We start from the raw sequence: 18,321 nt of genomic DNA on the forward strand, positions 1-18,321 counted from the left end.
ACTACTGCCTGGCCTTCATGGATGATGAAATCGTGCAGCATGTCAGCGATGAGACCAATAGGTATGCAGCTCAGTGTGCAGCAGAAGGGCTGGGACCTATTGGCTCACCAAAGCAAGTGTCGTGGTTGCTTGTCGGAATCAGAGAGCTGTGTGTTTTTTACCCTAATGTTTCTAATGCCCCATATAAAGAGACATGAGTTGGAGGAGTACTGGCTCATGGATGACATTACTACTATCCCAATATTCGGGAAGTATATGTTACGGGATCGGTTCCGACAGCTGCTAGGATACCTGCACTTCGCTGACAATGCAAACCCGTCCCAAACTGACCCTTTGTGGAAAGTAAGGGATTTTCTCAACAGGATTAGGGATCGATTTATGCGATTTTTCCGGCCTATGCAGAAAGTCGTCATAGACGAATCCCTGGTATTGTTCAGAGGACGTCTCAAATTCATGCAGTACATCCCCAGCAAACGCCACCGCTTTGGGATAAAGTTCTTTGTGCTGTGTGACTGTGAGACGGGGTATATCCTGGATTTTGTCATCTACTCTGCTAGTACAATGGACGTGAACAGGAAAGACCCCCTTGGCTTCTCTGGCTCCGTTGTAAAAGTGCTGATGGAGAGGTATTTTGGTGGTAATCATGTGCTGTACACAGACAATTACTACACAGCACCGAAACTCTCCAAATACCTGGCTGAACACGGCATTGGCACTGTTGGCACTGTACGGAGCTATAGGAAAGAGTGGCCAAGTTTCCCCGAAGCATCATCATCATCCAAGGGAGATGTGCACCTGAAGAAGTCAGACAAGCTTCTGGCGATCAGGTGGCATGACAAGAAGGTCGTGAATATGATCAGCACCATCCACAAGGGGGAATTGCAGAGAACTGGGAAGGTCAGCTACAGGACGGGAGAGCCAATCATGATGCCTGATGCCGTCATTGATTACAATGTCAATATGAGACTTGTTGATAAGTCTGATATGATGATTGGCGAAATCGACTGTCTCAGGAGAAACACCCGATGGTACAGGAAGGCTTGCCTGCACATGCTCGATATGTGCATGCTCAACGCCTTCATTCTCTACAAGACACAAGTCGGGGGCATAAGGCAACCATCACTGAGACAGTTTTCCAAGACTGTCGTGCAGCAGCTGCTTGCACGATTTGGTCAGGTGACGGCATTGATCCCGAGGCGACACTCTGACACACAACCTGACCGTCTTGAGTGCCGCAATTACATGAGCCGGCACCAGCTTGTGAAATTGCCTCTTACAGCAGGCGGCAGGTTGTCACAGGGCCGCTGCAGAGTATGTCATAACACCACACGGAGGCCTCGGACGAGAAAAATGAGCACACACCAGTGCCTGGAATGCCAAGTCGCTCTATGTGTAACTCTGTGCTTTGCCGAGTACCACTCTCTGAGTAAATACTGAAAGTGACAGTGATATATAGTGATGCAACAGTGACGTGCTTTACCAATAATTGTATAATGGATAATGTAGTAATAAGGGATATTTTGCCTAGAAAAAAATGTAAATATTAGCCAGTATAATAAGTGATATTGTAATAAGAGAATCTGCAGCACTTGTGTAATTCTGCGGCACTTGCGTAATTCTGTGATGCAACAGTGACGCAATATAGTAATAAGTGCAGTGTAAATATAATGTATATTGCCCAGATTATATGTAAAATAATATTAGAAGTTAGAAATAATGAAAAGATTGCCTGAAACGTCAGTGAGCGGGTGACGCCGCAGTGAAGTGAGACGCAGCCGCAGTGAAGAGCGGGCGCAGCCGCAGTGAAGTGCCTTTTACCTACCTCAGTGAACACAGAGTGGGTGTTTATCGTATGTACAGTGTTCATATATGTTTATATTACTATTATGAGAGAGTGATTGGCATTTGGTACTGGTGTGTGGGGCGTAAAATAGTGATTTTACACCCCTCACTTCTAACGGCTCTGCTCGTCCTGTGAAAGTCAACAAAGTCATGAAACCTACATCAATGGAAAGCTGAAGGTTAGTACTTTCTAATGGTACCTTATTTTTTTCTCTAGCTTTATTCTGTGCAGAGTTATTAAGGTTTAAATGTTTGTTTACATTTGGCTGAAACCCCCGCGGGAGAGGACAGTCAGACCAAAACAATACCCGCAGTTAAAGGGTTAAAATGCAATGTTTGTTTACAATCCCTAAAGGCACTGAAGACATGCTGACTCAATCTTATGGTGATTGAAGGCCTCCAGGTGCCATCTTAGAATGCCATTTTGAGGTACATTACCTTTATAAGGGTCTACTTATCCAAACCTAACCTTAATATTCAGAACTTAACCCAAGCTTACTTATCCTATTTTATGAAAACCTAACCAAACTTATACTAACCTAACCTATCCCTTACGTAAAAACCTTCCTTATTTATTGGCGGATCACCTTCATACTTGAAAATGCAGTTCTGTTCACCATTACAAAGTCATTGAATTATTTTTTTTTTTTTTTTTTTTTTTTTTAAAGAGATAGTCCTATGTCTCGTTAAAGATTATCTATATTTTTTTCCATTACATTCATGCCCCTCTGTTACTTCAGTGTGCTCTGACATTATCTTCCTAATTTACAGACAGGGAGGGGGTCTTCTCTCTGGCATTTCTGTCACAAATGCATCTTTATGGTGGAGTCATTTTCACCCCAAATGTAATTTCTACAAATAGATGAAAAATAGGTTATACAGTTAGTGCACCTAGTGTGAGTCAAAGCACTACATACTACAGGCTGAATAATGCAACTGCCACACAGTTACATTCTCCCATTGGCTAACAGTAATATCATTTTCACTTTCAACTTGAGGGTAAGAGGCCTATTCGTTCCTGTCCTTTGTATTCTACTGTACTTTGTGATACCAGCATGATCCAATTAGTTCTTGGTCACCATCTTCATTAAATATTTCCTCTTCTTGATAAATGTGTTGGTGCTGCTTGTATTGTTGGTATCACCACAGTATCAACTTGCATACCTGTTTTGAGAGTAAAAGAGCTCCTGAGGTCTAACAGCTTAGCAGAACTGTTAAGGCCTTTAAAGCCTTTGTGTATGTACTGCTAGTGTTTAATATCTTTGTCAGCCTCTACGGGCATTTGTTAGCAGATGAGTTTTGTTAGCATAGGTCCAGATCTCTTGCTTTCTACAGAGTTTCTATTATACATCACCATATCCCATGGAAAACACCAATACCTCTTAGACTTTTCAGTGAATGGCAGTATGCCTGTCTTTGTCCTGTTTGGTTGTAAACCGTTTGTCACATATATCACACTTGAACTTTTTCACTCCTGAATGAACAAGCAGATGTCTATTGAGGTCGCCTTTATAAGTAAACAGTTTACCACATTCATCACACTTGAACTTCTTCACCCCAGAATGAATTAGTAGGTGCTGAGTTAGGTTGCCTTTCTCACTAAACAGTTTACCACATTCTTCACACTGGAAATTCTTCACTCCTGAATGAACCAACAGGTGTCGAATGAGATTATCTTTCTGAACAAATAGTTTACCACATTCATCACATTTGAACTTCTTTACTCCTAAATGAATTTGCAAGTGCCTGGTGAGAACCTGCTTAAGATTAAACTGTTTACCACATTCATCACACTTGAAGTTCTTCACTCCTGAATGTTGCATTTGGTGCCGAGTTAGGTGACTTTTCTGTCCAAATGCTTTACCACACTCATTACATTTGAACTTCCTGATTCCTGAATGAACTACTAGATGTTCATTTAGTTTGCTTTTAGAACCAAACATTTTATCACACTCACCACATTTGAACTTCTTCACTCCTGTATGAGTTAGTAGGTGCTGGGAGAGGTGACTATTTCTCCTAAACTGTTTACCACATTCTTCACACACAAACTCCTTCACGCCTGTATGGACTACTGAGTGCCGAGTAAGCAGAGTCTTGGAGGAAAACAGTTTATTGCACTCTAAACATCTGAACCTCTCAACTACAGGTGAGAGGGTCACTGGGTCAAGGACAATCCCATTCTCAACAAATAACATTTCTTCATCTGCTTCACACTCTAATTTAACATTAGGTTCTTCTTTAACTATTATTTCATCAACCTCACTCTCTAACTTAACATGTGGTTCTTCTTTATCCACTTCCATAACTACATGATTCACCTCAGATTCTCATTTAATATCTGCTTTTTCCTTTACCATCTCCATTACATCATCCCCCCCTCTCTTTTAATACCTACCAATCTTATGTACTTTCCACTCTGCTCCAATAGAAAATTAACCTTACTATGTGGCACAACTATGACCAATGCCTAACATAACTGTCATGTGGAAATGTTTCTGTAAGTACTATGCACTAATAACAGATTCTTAAAACTGAACAATGATTTTCATAAAATAATTACTACGGAACTATAATTGTCAATACACAGATATGTTATCACTGCCCACAAGCAGACTGAAATTATGTATGTGCTCATCTGAAAACCTATCTACTTTCTACATGCCAGAAATCTGGTGTGTGGTTTATCTTTTATTTATTCATTTGTTTTTCCTTCCTCTCTTCTGTTATTTAAAAAATAAGACATAAATATGTGACAGCAAAATTCTTCATTTTCCACTGCCTTACAGTACATTAAATAATCCATGAACCCCTTTTACCATGTATCATATGATATGAATCATTTACTATCTACCTATCTACAGCCAGCACCATAATCCCGTATGGGGTGGTCATTTGTCTTTGAGTTAGTTGGTTTACAGGGACGGGCACTAACCCTCCGCCAACCCACTTGTTGACATGCAGGGAATAGCAATACAAATTCCATTTATTAGAAACCTCCATGATGATCACAGTGCTGATGTGTCTGCTTCACTGATCTTATTTCAGTTGTGGACCTGGAGGAAAAGCTACCATTAGACAAGCATCACTGTGAACTTGATAATACTGTACAGCACTTTCTGCAAACAGCCAGGATTGTATGATACGAGTCATGCCACAAACATTACCTTACAGCTGGGGTCAGTAGAGTCCTCATCAGCTCCTTTGGTGCACTGACTACTGGCTGCCTAGCATGTTAGTCATCCAATCTCCAGCTGCTCTCACACCACTCACCTGGGTCACAAACCAATTCTTATTATACTTTAGGTAGCTAGTGGACAAATATTTTCAGCAGTAAATCATAGTTATAATAGAAGTTAATGTCTCTACATCCAGAAATTATGATATGTATCTCATGTGAAAATGTCCTTGATAAGAGAGGTTCCAAGTAGGCTAAAACTCCTTAATCTAACAATGGTGCCATTACACTTTACCATCAAATGAATCTGACAACACTTAAGTCACTTGTGGTGAGCATGCTGACAAGCCCTAGACAGCCAAGTGCTGCATCACTCAGTGCAGGGCAGATGCTTTCAACACCAGCCAAGTATGCTGTCTTGCCGGTGTTATATTCCAGTTTCATAGTCACATTTACAAGAATTTAAGATCATGTCAAAACGAGTACCATACATCTGTCACATTGCACCTGAGATGCACCTACCATGTACAGGAAGGTCTCATAGCATGACATATCACTGAACAACAGATCATTCCAACAATAAATTAAGTGCTTTTGACAATGTGTTTGCTTAACATACCTGGTGCGGTAAAATCCCACTAACTCAGACTATTGGAGGAGGGTGGATGGTTGTCAAAGTTATAGTACGCACATTTCTATCTCTCTATTTATCGCCAGACGCCTTAACCCTGTATGGGGAGGCCACAAACAAATGGCCTCCATGTCGCCCTATCCCCCACCATTTCACTGCCCTGCTCCCAGCTCACACCTCCGTCTCTCATGTACCTCTCCACTCCATCCTTCCATCTCATCCTTGGCCTCCCCCTCCCTCTCTCTCCCTCCACCTCTTTAGCATACTCTCTCCTAGTCAGTCTCTCGCTCTCCATCCTCTCCACATCACCAAACCCTCTCTGTATTTCTCCTAATGCTTACTATCACATCCACATCCACACCACAATGCTGCTTCACTTCCTCATTTGCCAGTTTGTTTCTCCATGTGACTCCACATGCTCTTTTCAAATAACTCATTTCCACTGCTGTCACTCTTATGTCCCTCCAACAAGGTCCAAGACTAAAATATAGACGTGTTTTTTCCCACATTATCACAAATAAATTTCAAACCACCTTTTCTTGGTCAAACAAGACACTTGTTTAGGACTCAAGGAAGGCTTAGACCTAAGGCCAGAAGTTTTTAGACAACATCTTTCCTGTACATTATATATTTATATTCCCTGAAAAAAAAAATAAATAAATAAATAAAAAAAAATAAAATAAAAATAAGTAGTAGAAAATCCTTAACTTTAAATATACATCTGCTATCTTCACAGGTACATTTCACAATAGGCCTGTACAAAACCAAATAAGTTTATCGTCTCTGAAGCTACACGGATTTTAACAGTTTTTACAAATCACCTGAGCTGCCAGAACACCATGATGTCTTAAAAACTTAATACTGTAGCTTCAGATGTCTGCACAATCCCCTTGAAATTTTGCAATAACTGAGAAGTAATCACTCTCCCAGCTGGAGCACAGAGACACCATCCTGATACTGAAATTCAAAATCAGGTGCTAAGTGACCAGTAGTTATGCTGACCTATGATTGGTGGACATGAAAACAAAAGCACCAATCAGCCAGGGGGGGAAAAAAAAAACCAGTTAGCCATCACACATGTCAGGTGCTTGCCCATGCCTACTAGCGACTAGTAATGAACATACGAACGCATAGGAGCTCTCTCACGGCACGTGAAAGATCCCTTGACACAAAGTTCTGAAACAAGGAAAACAATTGTAAAATCGCTTATGACTTTATTAATTTCCGACTGCATGTTCAACGGTTCAAAATACTCTAGACTGGGAAGGTAAATATTTGAAATTCCCCAGAAACTAAAATAATTCTGAACATTTCATGTTAAATATGTTTCCCTGTTGGTTTTTAGATATGCTGTGTCAATTCTTGCTTAATTCCTCAGCGTAATGGTAGAGGTGATTTGCTCGCGCCTTGGCATCCCAGGCACCTTTTGGTACTCCATCATGATTCACGATAAATGGAGAATTCCACAACTTACATGAAAGATAACCAAACCTAGCAAAATATATTCTAATCTCGCCTCATATAGGTAACATTATCTGTCTATCTATCTGTTCATTGCCAGACCCCTCAATCCTGTTCGGGGTGGCCACAAACAAATCGCCTCCACGTCGCCCTGTCCCTCGCCATTTCACTGCTCTGCTCCCAACTTACACCCCCCTCTCTCATATACCTTTCCACCCCATCCCTCCATCTCATATATATATTTTTTAAATGACAGAACAGAGGAAGGAAAAACAAATGAATGAAAAAAAATAATCCATTTACCAGATTTGGGGAAAGCATACGACAAACTGGAAGGACAAGGATTGTGGAAAGTATTAAGAATATATGGAGTAGAAGGGGAAGCTGCTGAATGCCGTGAAGAATATGTATGAGAGTGCTAAGGCTGCTGTGCATGTGGATAGTGAACTGAGTGAATTTTTCTATTTGAAGGTTGGATTGAAACAAGAATATGTCATGTCTCCATGGTTGTTCAATCTGTATATGGATGAGGTTATAAAAGAGAAACAAAGTAGGGCAGTGGATGTTGGAGTGGCTCTAGTGAGAGAGGGTAGTGTTTGGAAACTCCCTGTACTGTTGTTTGCAGATAATACTGTGTTGTTAAGTGAAGATGAAGGGGAGCTGCAAGGCTTGGTGGATGAGTTTGGGAAAGTGCATAAGAAACGGAATCTAAAGGTGAATGTAGGGAAAAGTTATGGTCTTTGAGAGAAGTGAAGTTACTGAATGTACAGTGAGGTTGGATGAGGAGGAAATGGAAAATGTGAGTTCGTTTAAGTACTTGGGTAGTGTGAAGAGTAAGGATGGAAGTTTAGAAGCTGAAGTACTTGAAAGTGTACATCAAGGAAGAAAGGTTGCTGGTTCCTTGAAAGCAGTGATAAGAAACAGGGAAGGGAGCATGGAAGTGAAAAAGTCACTACACGACAGTATTCTGATACCAACTCTAATGTATGGATGTGAAGCTTGGATGTTGCTGGAAGGACACAAGTCAAGAGTGAGAGCAGTGGAAATTAGTTATTTGAGAGAAGCGTGTGGAGTCACATGGAGAGACAGACTGACAAATGAGGAAGTGAAGAAGTGTTGTGGTGTGGATGTGACAGGAATCATTAGGAGAAACACACTGAGGTGGTTTGGCAATGTGGAGAGGATGGAGAGTGAGACACTAATGGGGAGAGTGTATGTGTGTGAGGCGGAGGGGAGGAGAAGGAGGAGAGGCCAAGGATGAGATGGAAGGATGGAGTGGAGAAGTATATGAGAGAGGGGGGGGTGTGAGCTGGAACCAGGGCAATGAAATGGCATTGGACAGGGCGATATGGAGGCAATTTGTTTGTGGCCACCCCTTATGGGATTAAGGCATCTGGCAATAGATAGATATATAGACCAGATTACTGGCATCTTCCATTCAAAAAATATCTGTAACAGTTGGACTTGAACAGCTGTAGGTTGAAGTTTTGGGAGAAACAACTCCGGGAGAGCGAGTTCCAGATAGACGGAGTTCGGGTAATAAAAGAAATCTGATGGGCAGAAGTTCTGCAATATGGCTGTGTGACATTCCAGTCATGAGTGCTACCAGATGCCCGTGTAGCATGAAGGAAGGCATGGAGAGGTGGCACAATGGAGGCAACTTCTTCTGAGCATTTGCCATAAAAATATCTGTATAATAAAAACCTCAGTATAACAGATTTTAATAGACCAGAATTTGTTTTTATCGGACTCGAGGAGGTACCGGACTATATTCCTATATATATATATATATATATATATATATATATATATATATATCACAAAAAGTCTGATAAAACCAAAAGCAGTCCAGACTGCCTGACCACTTCAGGTATGTTCTCCACAATAAGGTAAATAAAAGACACGTTTATCAGCGTATAGTACAGTATTATCATATATATTATACCATTTGATTAACGTAATGAAGTTATAACACAGTACAGGACTGCAATGGTAGTCAAAACAGTTTAAAAATCATTCACGCGATCCGGATATATCGGAAAAAGCCGAGGGGAAGTCCAGATGTCGCTTTTATTGGAATTATGCGTTTTTTTGACTGGCTTGGGCCAGAATTAGTCCATTATAGTGAGGTCTTACTGTAATGCAAGGGAGGCAACATTCCTTCTTACTTGTAGGGGAGGTAGTTTATTTGTAATAGCAGGTTATTAATAATTCCAACAGAATTAGTCCATCATAGTGAGGTCTTACTGTAATGCAAGGGAGGCAACATTCCTTCTTACTTGTATGGGAGGTAGTTTATTTATAATAGCAGGTCATTAATAATTCCAACAGCTTCGTTCTGAATTTTGTCTAGTTGTTTTAGTGCAACCTCTCCATATCCATTCCACAAGGGTGAGAAATATTCAAGCAGAGAGCGCACATGACTCATAAATTATACCTAACTGCTCGTCAGTGAAGAAGTTACGGACTCTGTACAATAATCCAAGTTTCTTTGGGGCGGTTTTAGCAAAACATGAGAGGTCCAGCTAAAGGCATTGTTTTGTGAGACACCGAGAATTTCAATGCTTTCGGAGATGGGAATATTAGTAGTACTGAAGGTACTATGTGAATCTGGCAAACTCTGTCTATTAGTAAATTGTATATATTTGGTTTTACCAGCATTAAATAAGACAAGATTGTTTTGACCCCATTCACTGCTCTTGGATAAGTCTTGATTTAAGGAGATGGCTGTACTGAGTTGAGAGTTAGTGATATTAGACTTTGTATAGTACCCTCGTGTCCAGTACTATTTTTTTCCAGTACAGTCATCAAAAAAATAATTTATGACTTTAGTAGAGATTCGTTGGGCTAGTACAGATCGGCTGCGTAAAGTGGGCCAAATCCAAGGAGTTCTACCGTAGCACTGACATGCTGCATCCAGTACTATTACCTGCCCATGCCTGGGAAGATGGCCAACACCGAGGAACGTTTCCCCAGTACTGCCAAGCCAGTCCAGTACACCTTCCTCATGACGTATGCCAGTCAAATTGCAGTGACTTCCCCCTGATGACGAAGACAATGATGTGTCAGTGTGTGACCATGAGGGATTTATGAGGGAAGCTGAGGCAGAGGGACCTCCTCAGGATCCTGAAGGCCTCCTCCAGGGGATCAGTAGGACCTCATACAGCCTCAGAAATCCCTCCCCCTTCCCACCCCCAAGCCCATCACCACTCGCCTAAAAGGTCGGTAAAATCTTAGTTGTGACAAAATGTAGTTAAGCTGAATTTTGGGGGGACTTTTTCAAGGTTTGTCTGACATTATTCATTTTTCCCATAAGGTCTGTTGTTTGTCCAGTACAGATTTAGTCCAGTATGGTAGTACTGTCTGACAAAAATACCGTACTGGATGCGAGGGTACTGTATATGGGTGTTTAAGTGAGAATGAACTGTGAAGTGTTGAGTCATATATGACCTAATCCTTAAAAAATCACCAGCACCCAACAATGTAACATACTCTAACCCACTGGTTAACCTAACCTAACCTAATACCTGTAGTTTAAACTATATCTAACCTAACTGTACCTAACAATTTGACAACCTAACCTACAGTTTGGAAATGGAAAACGAAAGCCACTCCACAAAATAATTGTCAATAAAGAAAAGAGACATGGATAATAACAAGGAAACAATGTCAATGGAGAAACAAAATCAACAGGGAAATCACTTACAGGCATAAAAGTTGTAAAAAGTAAACAAATGAAAAGTCTCCATAATTAAATTTCATGAAAGAAGTTGAGAGGCGGAAGAGAGAGTTTTATGTAGAAAGAAAAAGAGAGGTGAAAAGATTAGTAAGAGAGAGTAAGAAGAGAGCAGATGAGGAATTTGGAAGGAGCTTGAGTGTAAAGTGGAGGGACCGTAAGAAAATGTTTTGGAAAGAGGTGAAAAGAGTAAGACAGGGTGGAAGTGAAGTTAGCAGGGGAGTGAAAGATAAAAATGGTAGATTACTAGTGGAGAAGGGAGAAAAAGTGAGCAGATGGAGAGAATACTTTAAGGAATTGTTGAACATAGAGGATGGAAGTAATGCGAGTATAAGTGGCTGGGGAATGGCTGGGAGGAGGAGGGAGGTGAGAAGACTGGAAGAAATCAGTAGGATAGAAGTTGTGGAAGCAATGAAGAAAGTTAAATTGGGGAAAGCCCCAGGAATTGATGGAGTGTGTGGTGAAATGCTGAAGTATGGGGGAGAGATAGTAGTACAGTACTCGTCAAAATTATTCAGCGTTGTCCGCCGGGCGCGCAATACTTATGGCCAAAAAAGAATCACCCATTCTTGGGGGTAAAAATTGAGCCACAAGTTTGCGCCGTGAGCATGACGTCATGGTAGCCTGAGGCCTTCCGACGCGCTGGTTGGTTCCCACCTCAGTAGCCCATGGGCTGCCTGAGAGAGAGGAACTCCACCGCGTGTCCCTCTCAAATTGCGCCATTTTTTACCGAGTGTTCCGCAGTGTTTTGGGGTTCACCATTTTGTTATGGCACCTACCCGTAAACTATCGAGTGAAATCATATCCCAGATCATTGCTCTAAAGGAGGCAGGCCACCAGACAAAGAAAATTAACGAATTGGTTGGTGTGGCACGATCGACAGTGCGTCATTGGTGTGCGCAGTTTTGGTTGGAAAACAGTGGTGAAGTTCCCACAAAGAAACTGAGGTCTGGTGGGCCTAGGAAAACTTCCCCAAGGTCTGTTAATGTTTTAAAACGTGCAGTGGAGTTTAATCCTCGTGTGAGTCCAAGGAAAATTAAGGAGAGCACCCCGGAAGTGTTTGGTGAGGTGTCAGTGAGAACAGTGTCTCGTAGGGTGCATGAGCTTGGTTACACAAGTCATAGGCCTGTGAAAAAGCCTCTTCTCACCAAGAGCCAGAGAATTCATAGGCTTGCCTTTGCTAATAAATATCTAAACTGGGGTGGGGAGCAGTGGTTGTTGGTGTTGTGGTCTGATGAGGCAACGTTTAGTGTCACCTGCAACAGAGGAGCACGTGTGTATCGATGCAAAGGTAGTGACCCACTTGACCCACGGTATGTAGAAAGCACAGTTAAACATCCTGATTCACTCATGGTGTGGGCTTGTTTCTCAGGTCAAGGTTTGGGGAAGCTTGTTGTGCTTCCCAAGAATGTTAAAGTGAATCAGGATGTTTACCTGAGCTTCTGTGTGATCATTTACCAGACTCATTCGAGCTAACAGGTGCACGAGTGTTTCAGCAGGACGGTGCACCTGCTCACAAGGCCAAATCGGTCACCAATTGGCTTCGTGACTGCGAGGTATCATTCATGACAGACTGGCCAGGAAATAGCCCAGACCTCAACCCGATTGAAAACCTCTGGTACCTCGTAAAGAAGAGCCTCCAAGGGAAGGACGTTAGCTCTCTGCCTAAGCTGGAAACTGCCATTTGTGACTCCTGGGACAAAATACCCCTCCAGCACCTCAGGAGCCTCGCCCTTTCGCTTCCAAGATGTCTCAGGTCAGTGAAGAAACGTAAAGGCTACCCTACGAAGCACTACAGGTAAATAAAATGCATTATTTATATGTTTTTTCAATGTTGAAAGGTTTGTTTCTTAGGAGGGACGCAGGGCGCTCAATAATTCTGACGAGCACTATAGAATGGCTGTGGAAAATTTGCAGATTGGCCTGGGAGAAAGGTAGAGTCCCGTAGGATTGGAAGTCAGGTATAATTATTCACTTGTACAAAGGAAAAGTGGGGTTGGTGGAGGATTAGTGCCCCTCCCTGTAAAACAGTTAACTCTAAGCCCTTGGCCACCCCATCTGGGATACATGGCGTCTGGCAATGAATGAATGAAAAAAAATGAAAACAAAGGAAAAGGGGAAAAAGGAGTGTGTGGTGAAATGCTGAAGTATGGGGGAGAGATAATAGTAGAATGGATGTGGAAAATGTGCAGATTGGCCTGGGAGGAAGGTAAAGTCCCGGAGGATTGGAAGTCAGGTATAATTATTCACTTGCACAAAGGAAAAGGGGAAAAAGAAATGTGTGGCAATCATTGGGGCATTTGTCTTCTTAGTATAACAGGAAAAGTGTATGGTAGGATACTTATTGGCAGAGTTAGAGAAAGAACAGAGGAATTAGTTGAAGAACAGGGAGGCTTTAGGAAGGGAAGACGTTGTGTAGATCAGATATTCATTCTTAGATCTTTAGTGGAAAAGTTTCTAGAGAAGGGAAAGAAGATGTATGCGGCTTTCATGGATTTGGAGAAAGCATATGACAGGGTGGATAGACAAGGGTTGTGGAAAGTATTAAGAATATATGGAGCAGACTGTGAAGAGTATGTATGATGGTGTTAAGGCTGCAGTGCGTGTGGATGGTGAACTGAGTGAATTTTTCTCTTTGAAGGTTGGGTTGAAACAGGGATGTGTCATGTCTCCATGGTTGTTCAGTCTGTACATGGATGGGGTAATAAAAGAGGTACAAGGTAGGGTAGTGGATGTTGGAGTGGCCCTGGTGAGAGAGGGCTGTGTTTGAAAACTCCCTGTACTGTTGTTTGCAGATGATACTATGTTGTTGAGTGAAGACAAAGGAGAGCTGCAAGGCTTGGTGGATGAGTTTGGGAGAGTAAGAAACGGAATCTAAAGTTGAACTTAGGGAAAAATAAAGTGATGGTCTTTGAGAGAGGTGAAGTCAGTGAATGTACAGCGAGGTTGGATGGTGAGGAATTGGAAAATGTGAGTATGTTTAAGTACTTGGGTAGTGTGATGAGTAAGGATGGAGGTTTGGAGGGTGAAGTGCTTGAAAGGGTACAGCAGGGAAGAAAGGTTGCTGGTTCCTTGAATGCAGTGATAAGAAGCAGGGAAGTGAGCATGGAAGTGAAAAAGTTACTACATGACAGTATTGTGATACCAACTCTAACGTATGCAAGTGAAGCTTGGACGTTGCTGGAAGGACACAAGTCAAGAGTGAGAGCAGTGGAAATGAGTTATTTAAGACGAGCCTGTGGAGTCACATGGAGAGACAGGCTGACAAATGAGGATATAAAGGAGCGTTGTGGTGTGGATGTGGATGTGATAGGAAGCGTTAGGAGGAATACACTGAGGTGGTTTGGCCTTGTGGAGAGGATGGAGGGTGAAAGACTGACGAAGAGAGTGTATGTGAGTGAGGTGGAGGGGGGAAAAGGGAAGGGGAGGCTGAGGATGAGATGGAGGGATGGGGTGGAGAGGTATATGAGAGAGGGGGGTGTGAGTTGGGAGCGGGGCAGTGAAATGGCAGGGGACAGGGCGACGTGGAGGCGATTTGTTTGTGGCCACCCTGAACGGAATTGAGGCATCTGGCAATAGATAGATAGATAGACATTTGTGTATGTCACTTCCAATACACCAGAACATGATCATAATAACCAGGGTAGGGAATTCTATAGGCAAATGATATTTACCACCCTGGAAATTCACAGAAAATACAGAAAACACACTGGGTAAATACGAATTTTATATGGCAATAGATAGAGCGATAGACATTTGTGTATGTCACTTCCAATACACCAGAACATGATCATAATAACCAGGGTAGGGAATTCTATAGGCAAATGATAATTACCACCCTGGAAATTCACAGAAAATACAGAAAACACACTGGGTAAATACGAATTGAATTGGTATGGTGTTTCTGCTGCTGGAATCGTACATTTTACTGCAGGGTCCTGCAATAGTATCTACTGGCTACATGACAACATTCTGGTTAACTTGAGTAAAGCCATTGGTGAAAAAAAATCACCCAGTGATAGCTCGAATAAACGGATGACGCAATGGTGATTACTGAATATGAAACCAACGTAAGCAAATTAAACACGATAAATTCAACCCAAGTCTCTTGGCAAAGTGATGCCTAACTGATGGGCAACGAATAGCTTTACAACGAATCTAGATCTGAATGTATATGTTACCGTTCATTTCGACTTAGCTTATCAAACAATGATGACTCTGACCTACTAGTGATGCCTATCCTTAAAAAATTGCAGCACAGCCCAGCTGCCCCTCCAACGCCTGTGTAGTAGGTCAGTCACATGATGGCCCGTCGCTGATGCTAAATGCCGCCATCTTTCCACTGGAATCAGTAAGGTGTGGTTATTATCTGAGAAACTGTACTGTTTTATACTACTCTGAGCATTTCCGGTACCTCCGAATACGTAACTTATGCCTATTAAGCCGATTCAAAAAATTTTTTTGCGTAAAATAGTTTAAGTGGAGCAGAACGTTGATGGAGAAAGATGGCGACCATTTTTATTTTTTTAACCAATGTCTCCCAAGAAATCAATGGTGCTAGGAGCAATAGTAACTAAAGAACAGTGTAGAAACATGATAGTCGTCATGTTGCTGTTCCAGCCTATATTATTATTATTATTTTTTTCTTATAATGAGGTACTACTAGCTACGAAAGGTATTTTAGATATAGTACCACGTATTTTAAAAAATTGATGGAATTCAAACAGCACTGAATGAACAATGGTGATATGCAGTGTCCTGAGCGGAATGGAGCATTTGTCTATAAATAGTGAGACGCCATAATCCCGGAAGGGGTGGCCGTTGTTTTTGGTTCGCCGTCACTTGCCGTTAGGACTTTTCGCCGTCTGAATGATTCCCTGTCATTTATTTATATATCAGGTTATATAGGTTATAAGTTGAATGAGTTACAGAAGTGATGGTGGTTTATTGTTATTATAAAAAATACAAAAAGATACGAATCACTAACAACCCTATTGTTAATGCCTGTCCGGTATTTTTCATTTTGTCAGGAGTAATTTGGCACGAGAGGATCTAGCCAGGAAGACTCTCGCCTCAGTGTTTCCAAAATAACCATAGGATTTGCTTTGAAATAAGCTCAATGTGTTTCCCTGACAAAACAACCTTGATTCTATAAGTATAACCTACCTTTAACCAATCCCGTCCCCAAACGGGTGATGAATGATGGCAAATTGCTCCTGCAGAAATAAAAATAAATAAAATGCTGGGCGGAGGGAGGACGATGACACGTGAGAAGGTTTGACCAGTCTAGCCTCCTGATGTCTAGCCATAATCAACCAAACGATATAAAAGACTGCTGTGGAACACTGAAGCAGTTGCTGGGTTTGGTAAACTATCACGGAAGTATTTTAGTCCTCATACTGTTGTAACCTTGATATCCAATCATTATAATTGTCATGCTGGGTTCCAAATGTCAGTTAATCCAACTTATACGGGAAGTAGACTAAAGAAATTATCACAACCCCTCCCACCTCCCCTCTTACCGTGTCTCCTCTCCCTCTCCTCGTCTCCATCAGGCACACACGCTCAGTTTACTAATTTCTACCATCTTGATTCAATCCCATGTTGGCCACACCCGACATGATCAGGATGGCCTCTTTGTCAGAGATGAATGTGACCTACTTGATAACCATCTTCCTGTGTCCGAGTGGCTATATATAAGCAATTTTTCTTGCTTACGACAAAGGGAATCAGGATCAACAACATATAAGACAATGAAGAAGCTATTAAAATGTTAAACCTTAAACCTCACTTCTTTAGACTGTTACGGAACAGAGACTAAAATCACTACTGTCCCGCAAAGTTCCAGGTTCAAAAGAAAAGAGTTAGGTAAAATTACAAGTTAAAGTTTAATGCTCAAACTAACAACTAAACATTCAGGACTCATAAGGATAATGTAATGGCAAAAAACAGGTTAAATATATGGTTAACTGCAACAGCCTCTATTAACACGAAATTTGCAAGAGTAAATTTATCTAAGTCAACCCTGATAAAATGAGAAAACCGGATAATGCTCAGTTAATGCAAGATATATTATTACAGATACAAAATATTATTACTACTGGCTGACAGTAAAACTTTACATTAATCACAAAAACCTCACCAGGCCTACGAATTAACACCTTATGCTATACAGTACAAGAAAAAATGTAATAACACCCATACTCAAATTACACAGCAGCTAGATGGTTGGAGACTTCCTGAGCACTCACAAAAATAATGACAACTGTACAGGGGAGAACAGAGATGTGAACAAAATGAGGAGTAGATCTAAGTGGCAATTAATGCAGAGACAGCTCGTTATATAGGGGCCGGGAGAGCTTGATACACTTGTAAGAAGGACGTGCAAATGAAGCCATAGGGGACAAAGAGTTGACAATCCTGTTTTGAACAACAGAAAGAACGATTTACTCTACTGTAAGGGGGAGAAGGGGGGAGTGAGGTAGAACACGGAAGCTTGGTCACTATGGAAGCCACGAGGTGAATCGTGATCAAACATGCAGCATACTGTACGTTAGAATTATACAAAGGATGATGAAATCATAGGCTATGTAACACCTCCCCACAAAAAAGAAAAAAAAGAAATTAACAAAGGAAATTTCTTATTACTCTAAAACAATCTGCCTAAAGTCTAGATAAGCAATATGCAATAACATTTTCTTTCCCCTTGACATGTTGTATGTCTAATGAATACTCCTGAAGAAGCAGACTCCATCTTGTCAGTCTCTGATTTTTATCTTTAAACTTACTAAGGAATTTCAGTGGGTTATGATAGGTATAAATGACTATGGGGTCAAAACCAGAACACAAAATGAAAAATGCTGTAAACCCAAAATCAAGGCCAAAAGCTCTTTCTCAATAGTTGAGTAGTTCTTTTGAGATGGAGTGAACTTCTTACTGTAATAAGATACAGGGTGTTCAATACCCTGATCATCCTCTTGCAGCAAAACAGCCCCAGCTCCTGTATCACTTGCATCAACAGCCATCTTAAAAGGCTTAGCAAAATTTGGAGTAGCGAGCACTGGCTGACTTAATAGGATAGCTTTAAGTTTACTGAAAGAGGATTCACAGTTATCGGTCCAGACAAATTTAACTCCCTTTTTCAGTAGGTCTGTAAGTGGTGATACAAGAATTGAAAAGTTAAGAACAAATCTCCTGTAATAACCTACCATTCCCAAAAATCTTTGTAGCTCTTTCCTACTTTTAGGTCTGGGAAGATCACTTATAACCTGAACCTTAGCGCCTGGTGGTGCAACATGTCCATCACCAATTACGTATCCAAGGTACTGAACTTCAGCTTGACCAAACTCACACTTTGATAAATTAGCTACAAGATTAGCCTGAACCAAACGCTCAAGAAATTTACTAACATGGCATAGGTGATCTTTCCAGCTGTCACTGAAGATTAATACATCATCAATATAAACAACACAC

At 41.3% G+C, this 18,321-nt stretch overlaps 1 protein-coding gene and 1 long non-coding RNA gene across 2 annotated transcripts; both read right to left on the minus strand.

The window, feature by feature from the left end:
- Nucleotides 1-3,233: 3,233 nt before the first annotated feature.
- LOC145400423 (uncharacterized) lies at nt 3,234-4,148 on the minus strand. Its single transcript, XM_080272939.1, has one exon. The coding sequence runs from the start codon at nt 4,146-4,148 to the stop codon at nt 3,234-3,236; it is 915 nt and encodes a 304-aa protein (XP_080129065.1).
- Nucleotides 4,149-4,802: 654 nt separating this feature from the next.
- Nucleotides 4,803-10,149, minus strand: LOC145401868 (uncharacterized). The gene is made up of 3 exons (XR_013897702.1): nt 10,042-10,149; nt 5,010-5,115; nt 4,803-4,898 (listed from the first exon to the last, which is right to left on the minus strand). It is a non-coding gene; the product is annotated as an uncharacterized LOC145401868 (long non-coding RNA).
- Between the last annotated feature and the right edge of the window lie 8,172 nt (nt 10,150-18,321).

The sequence above is a fragment of the Coenobita brevimanus genome, chromosome 6 (genome assembly GCF_032717465.1).
Source record: "Coenobita brevimanus isolate Jiangsu-jjx chromosome 6, ASM3271746v2, whole genome shotgun sequence".
NCBI classification, from domain to species: domain Eukaryota; kingdom Metazoa; phylum Arthropoda; class Malacostraca; order Decapoda; family Coenobitidae; genus Coenobita; species Coenobita brevimanus.

Bases quoted from the DNA above. Each gene is read 5' to 3' on its own strand.
- LOC145400423 (XM_080272939.1), bottom strand. From the start codon at position 4,148: ATGGAAGTGGATAAAGAAGAACCACATGTTAAGTTAGAGAGTGAGGTT.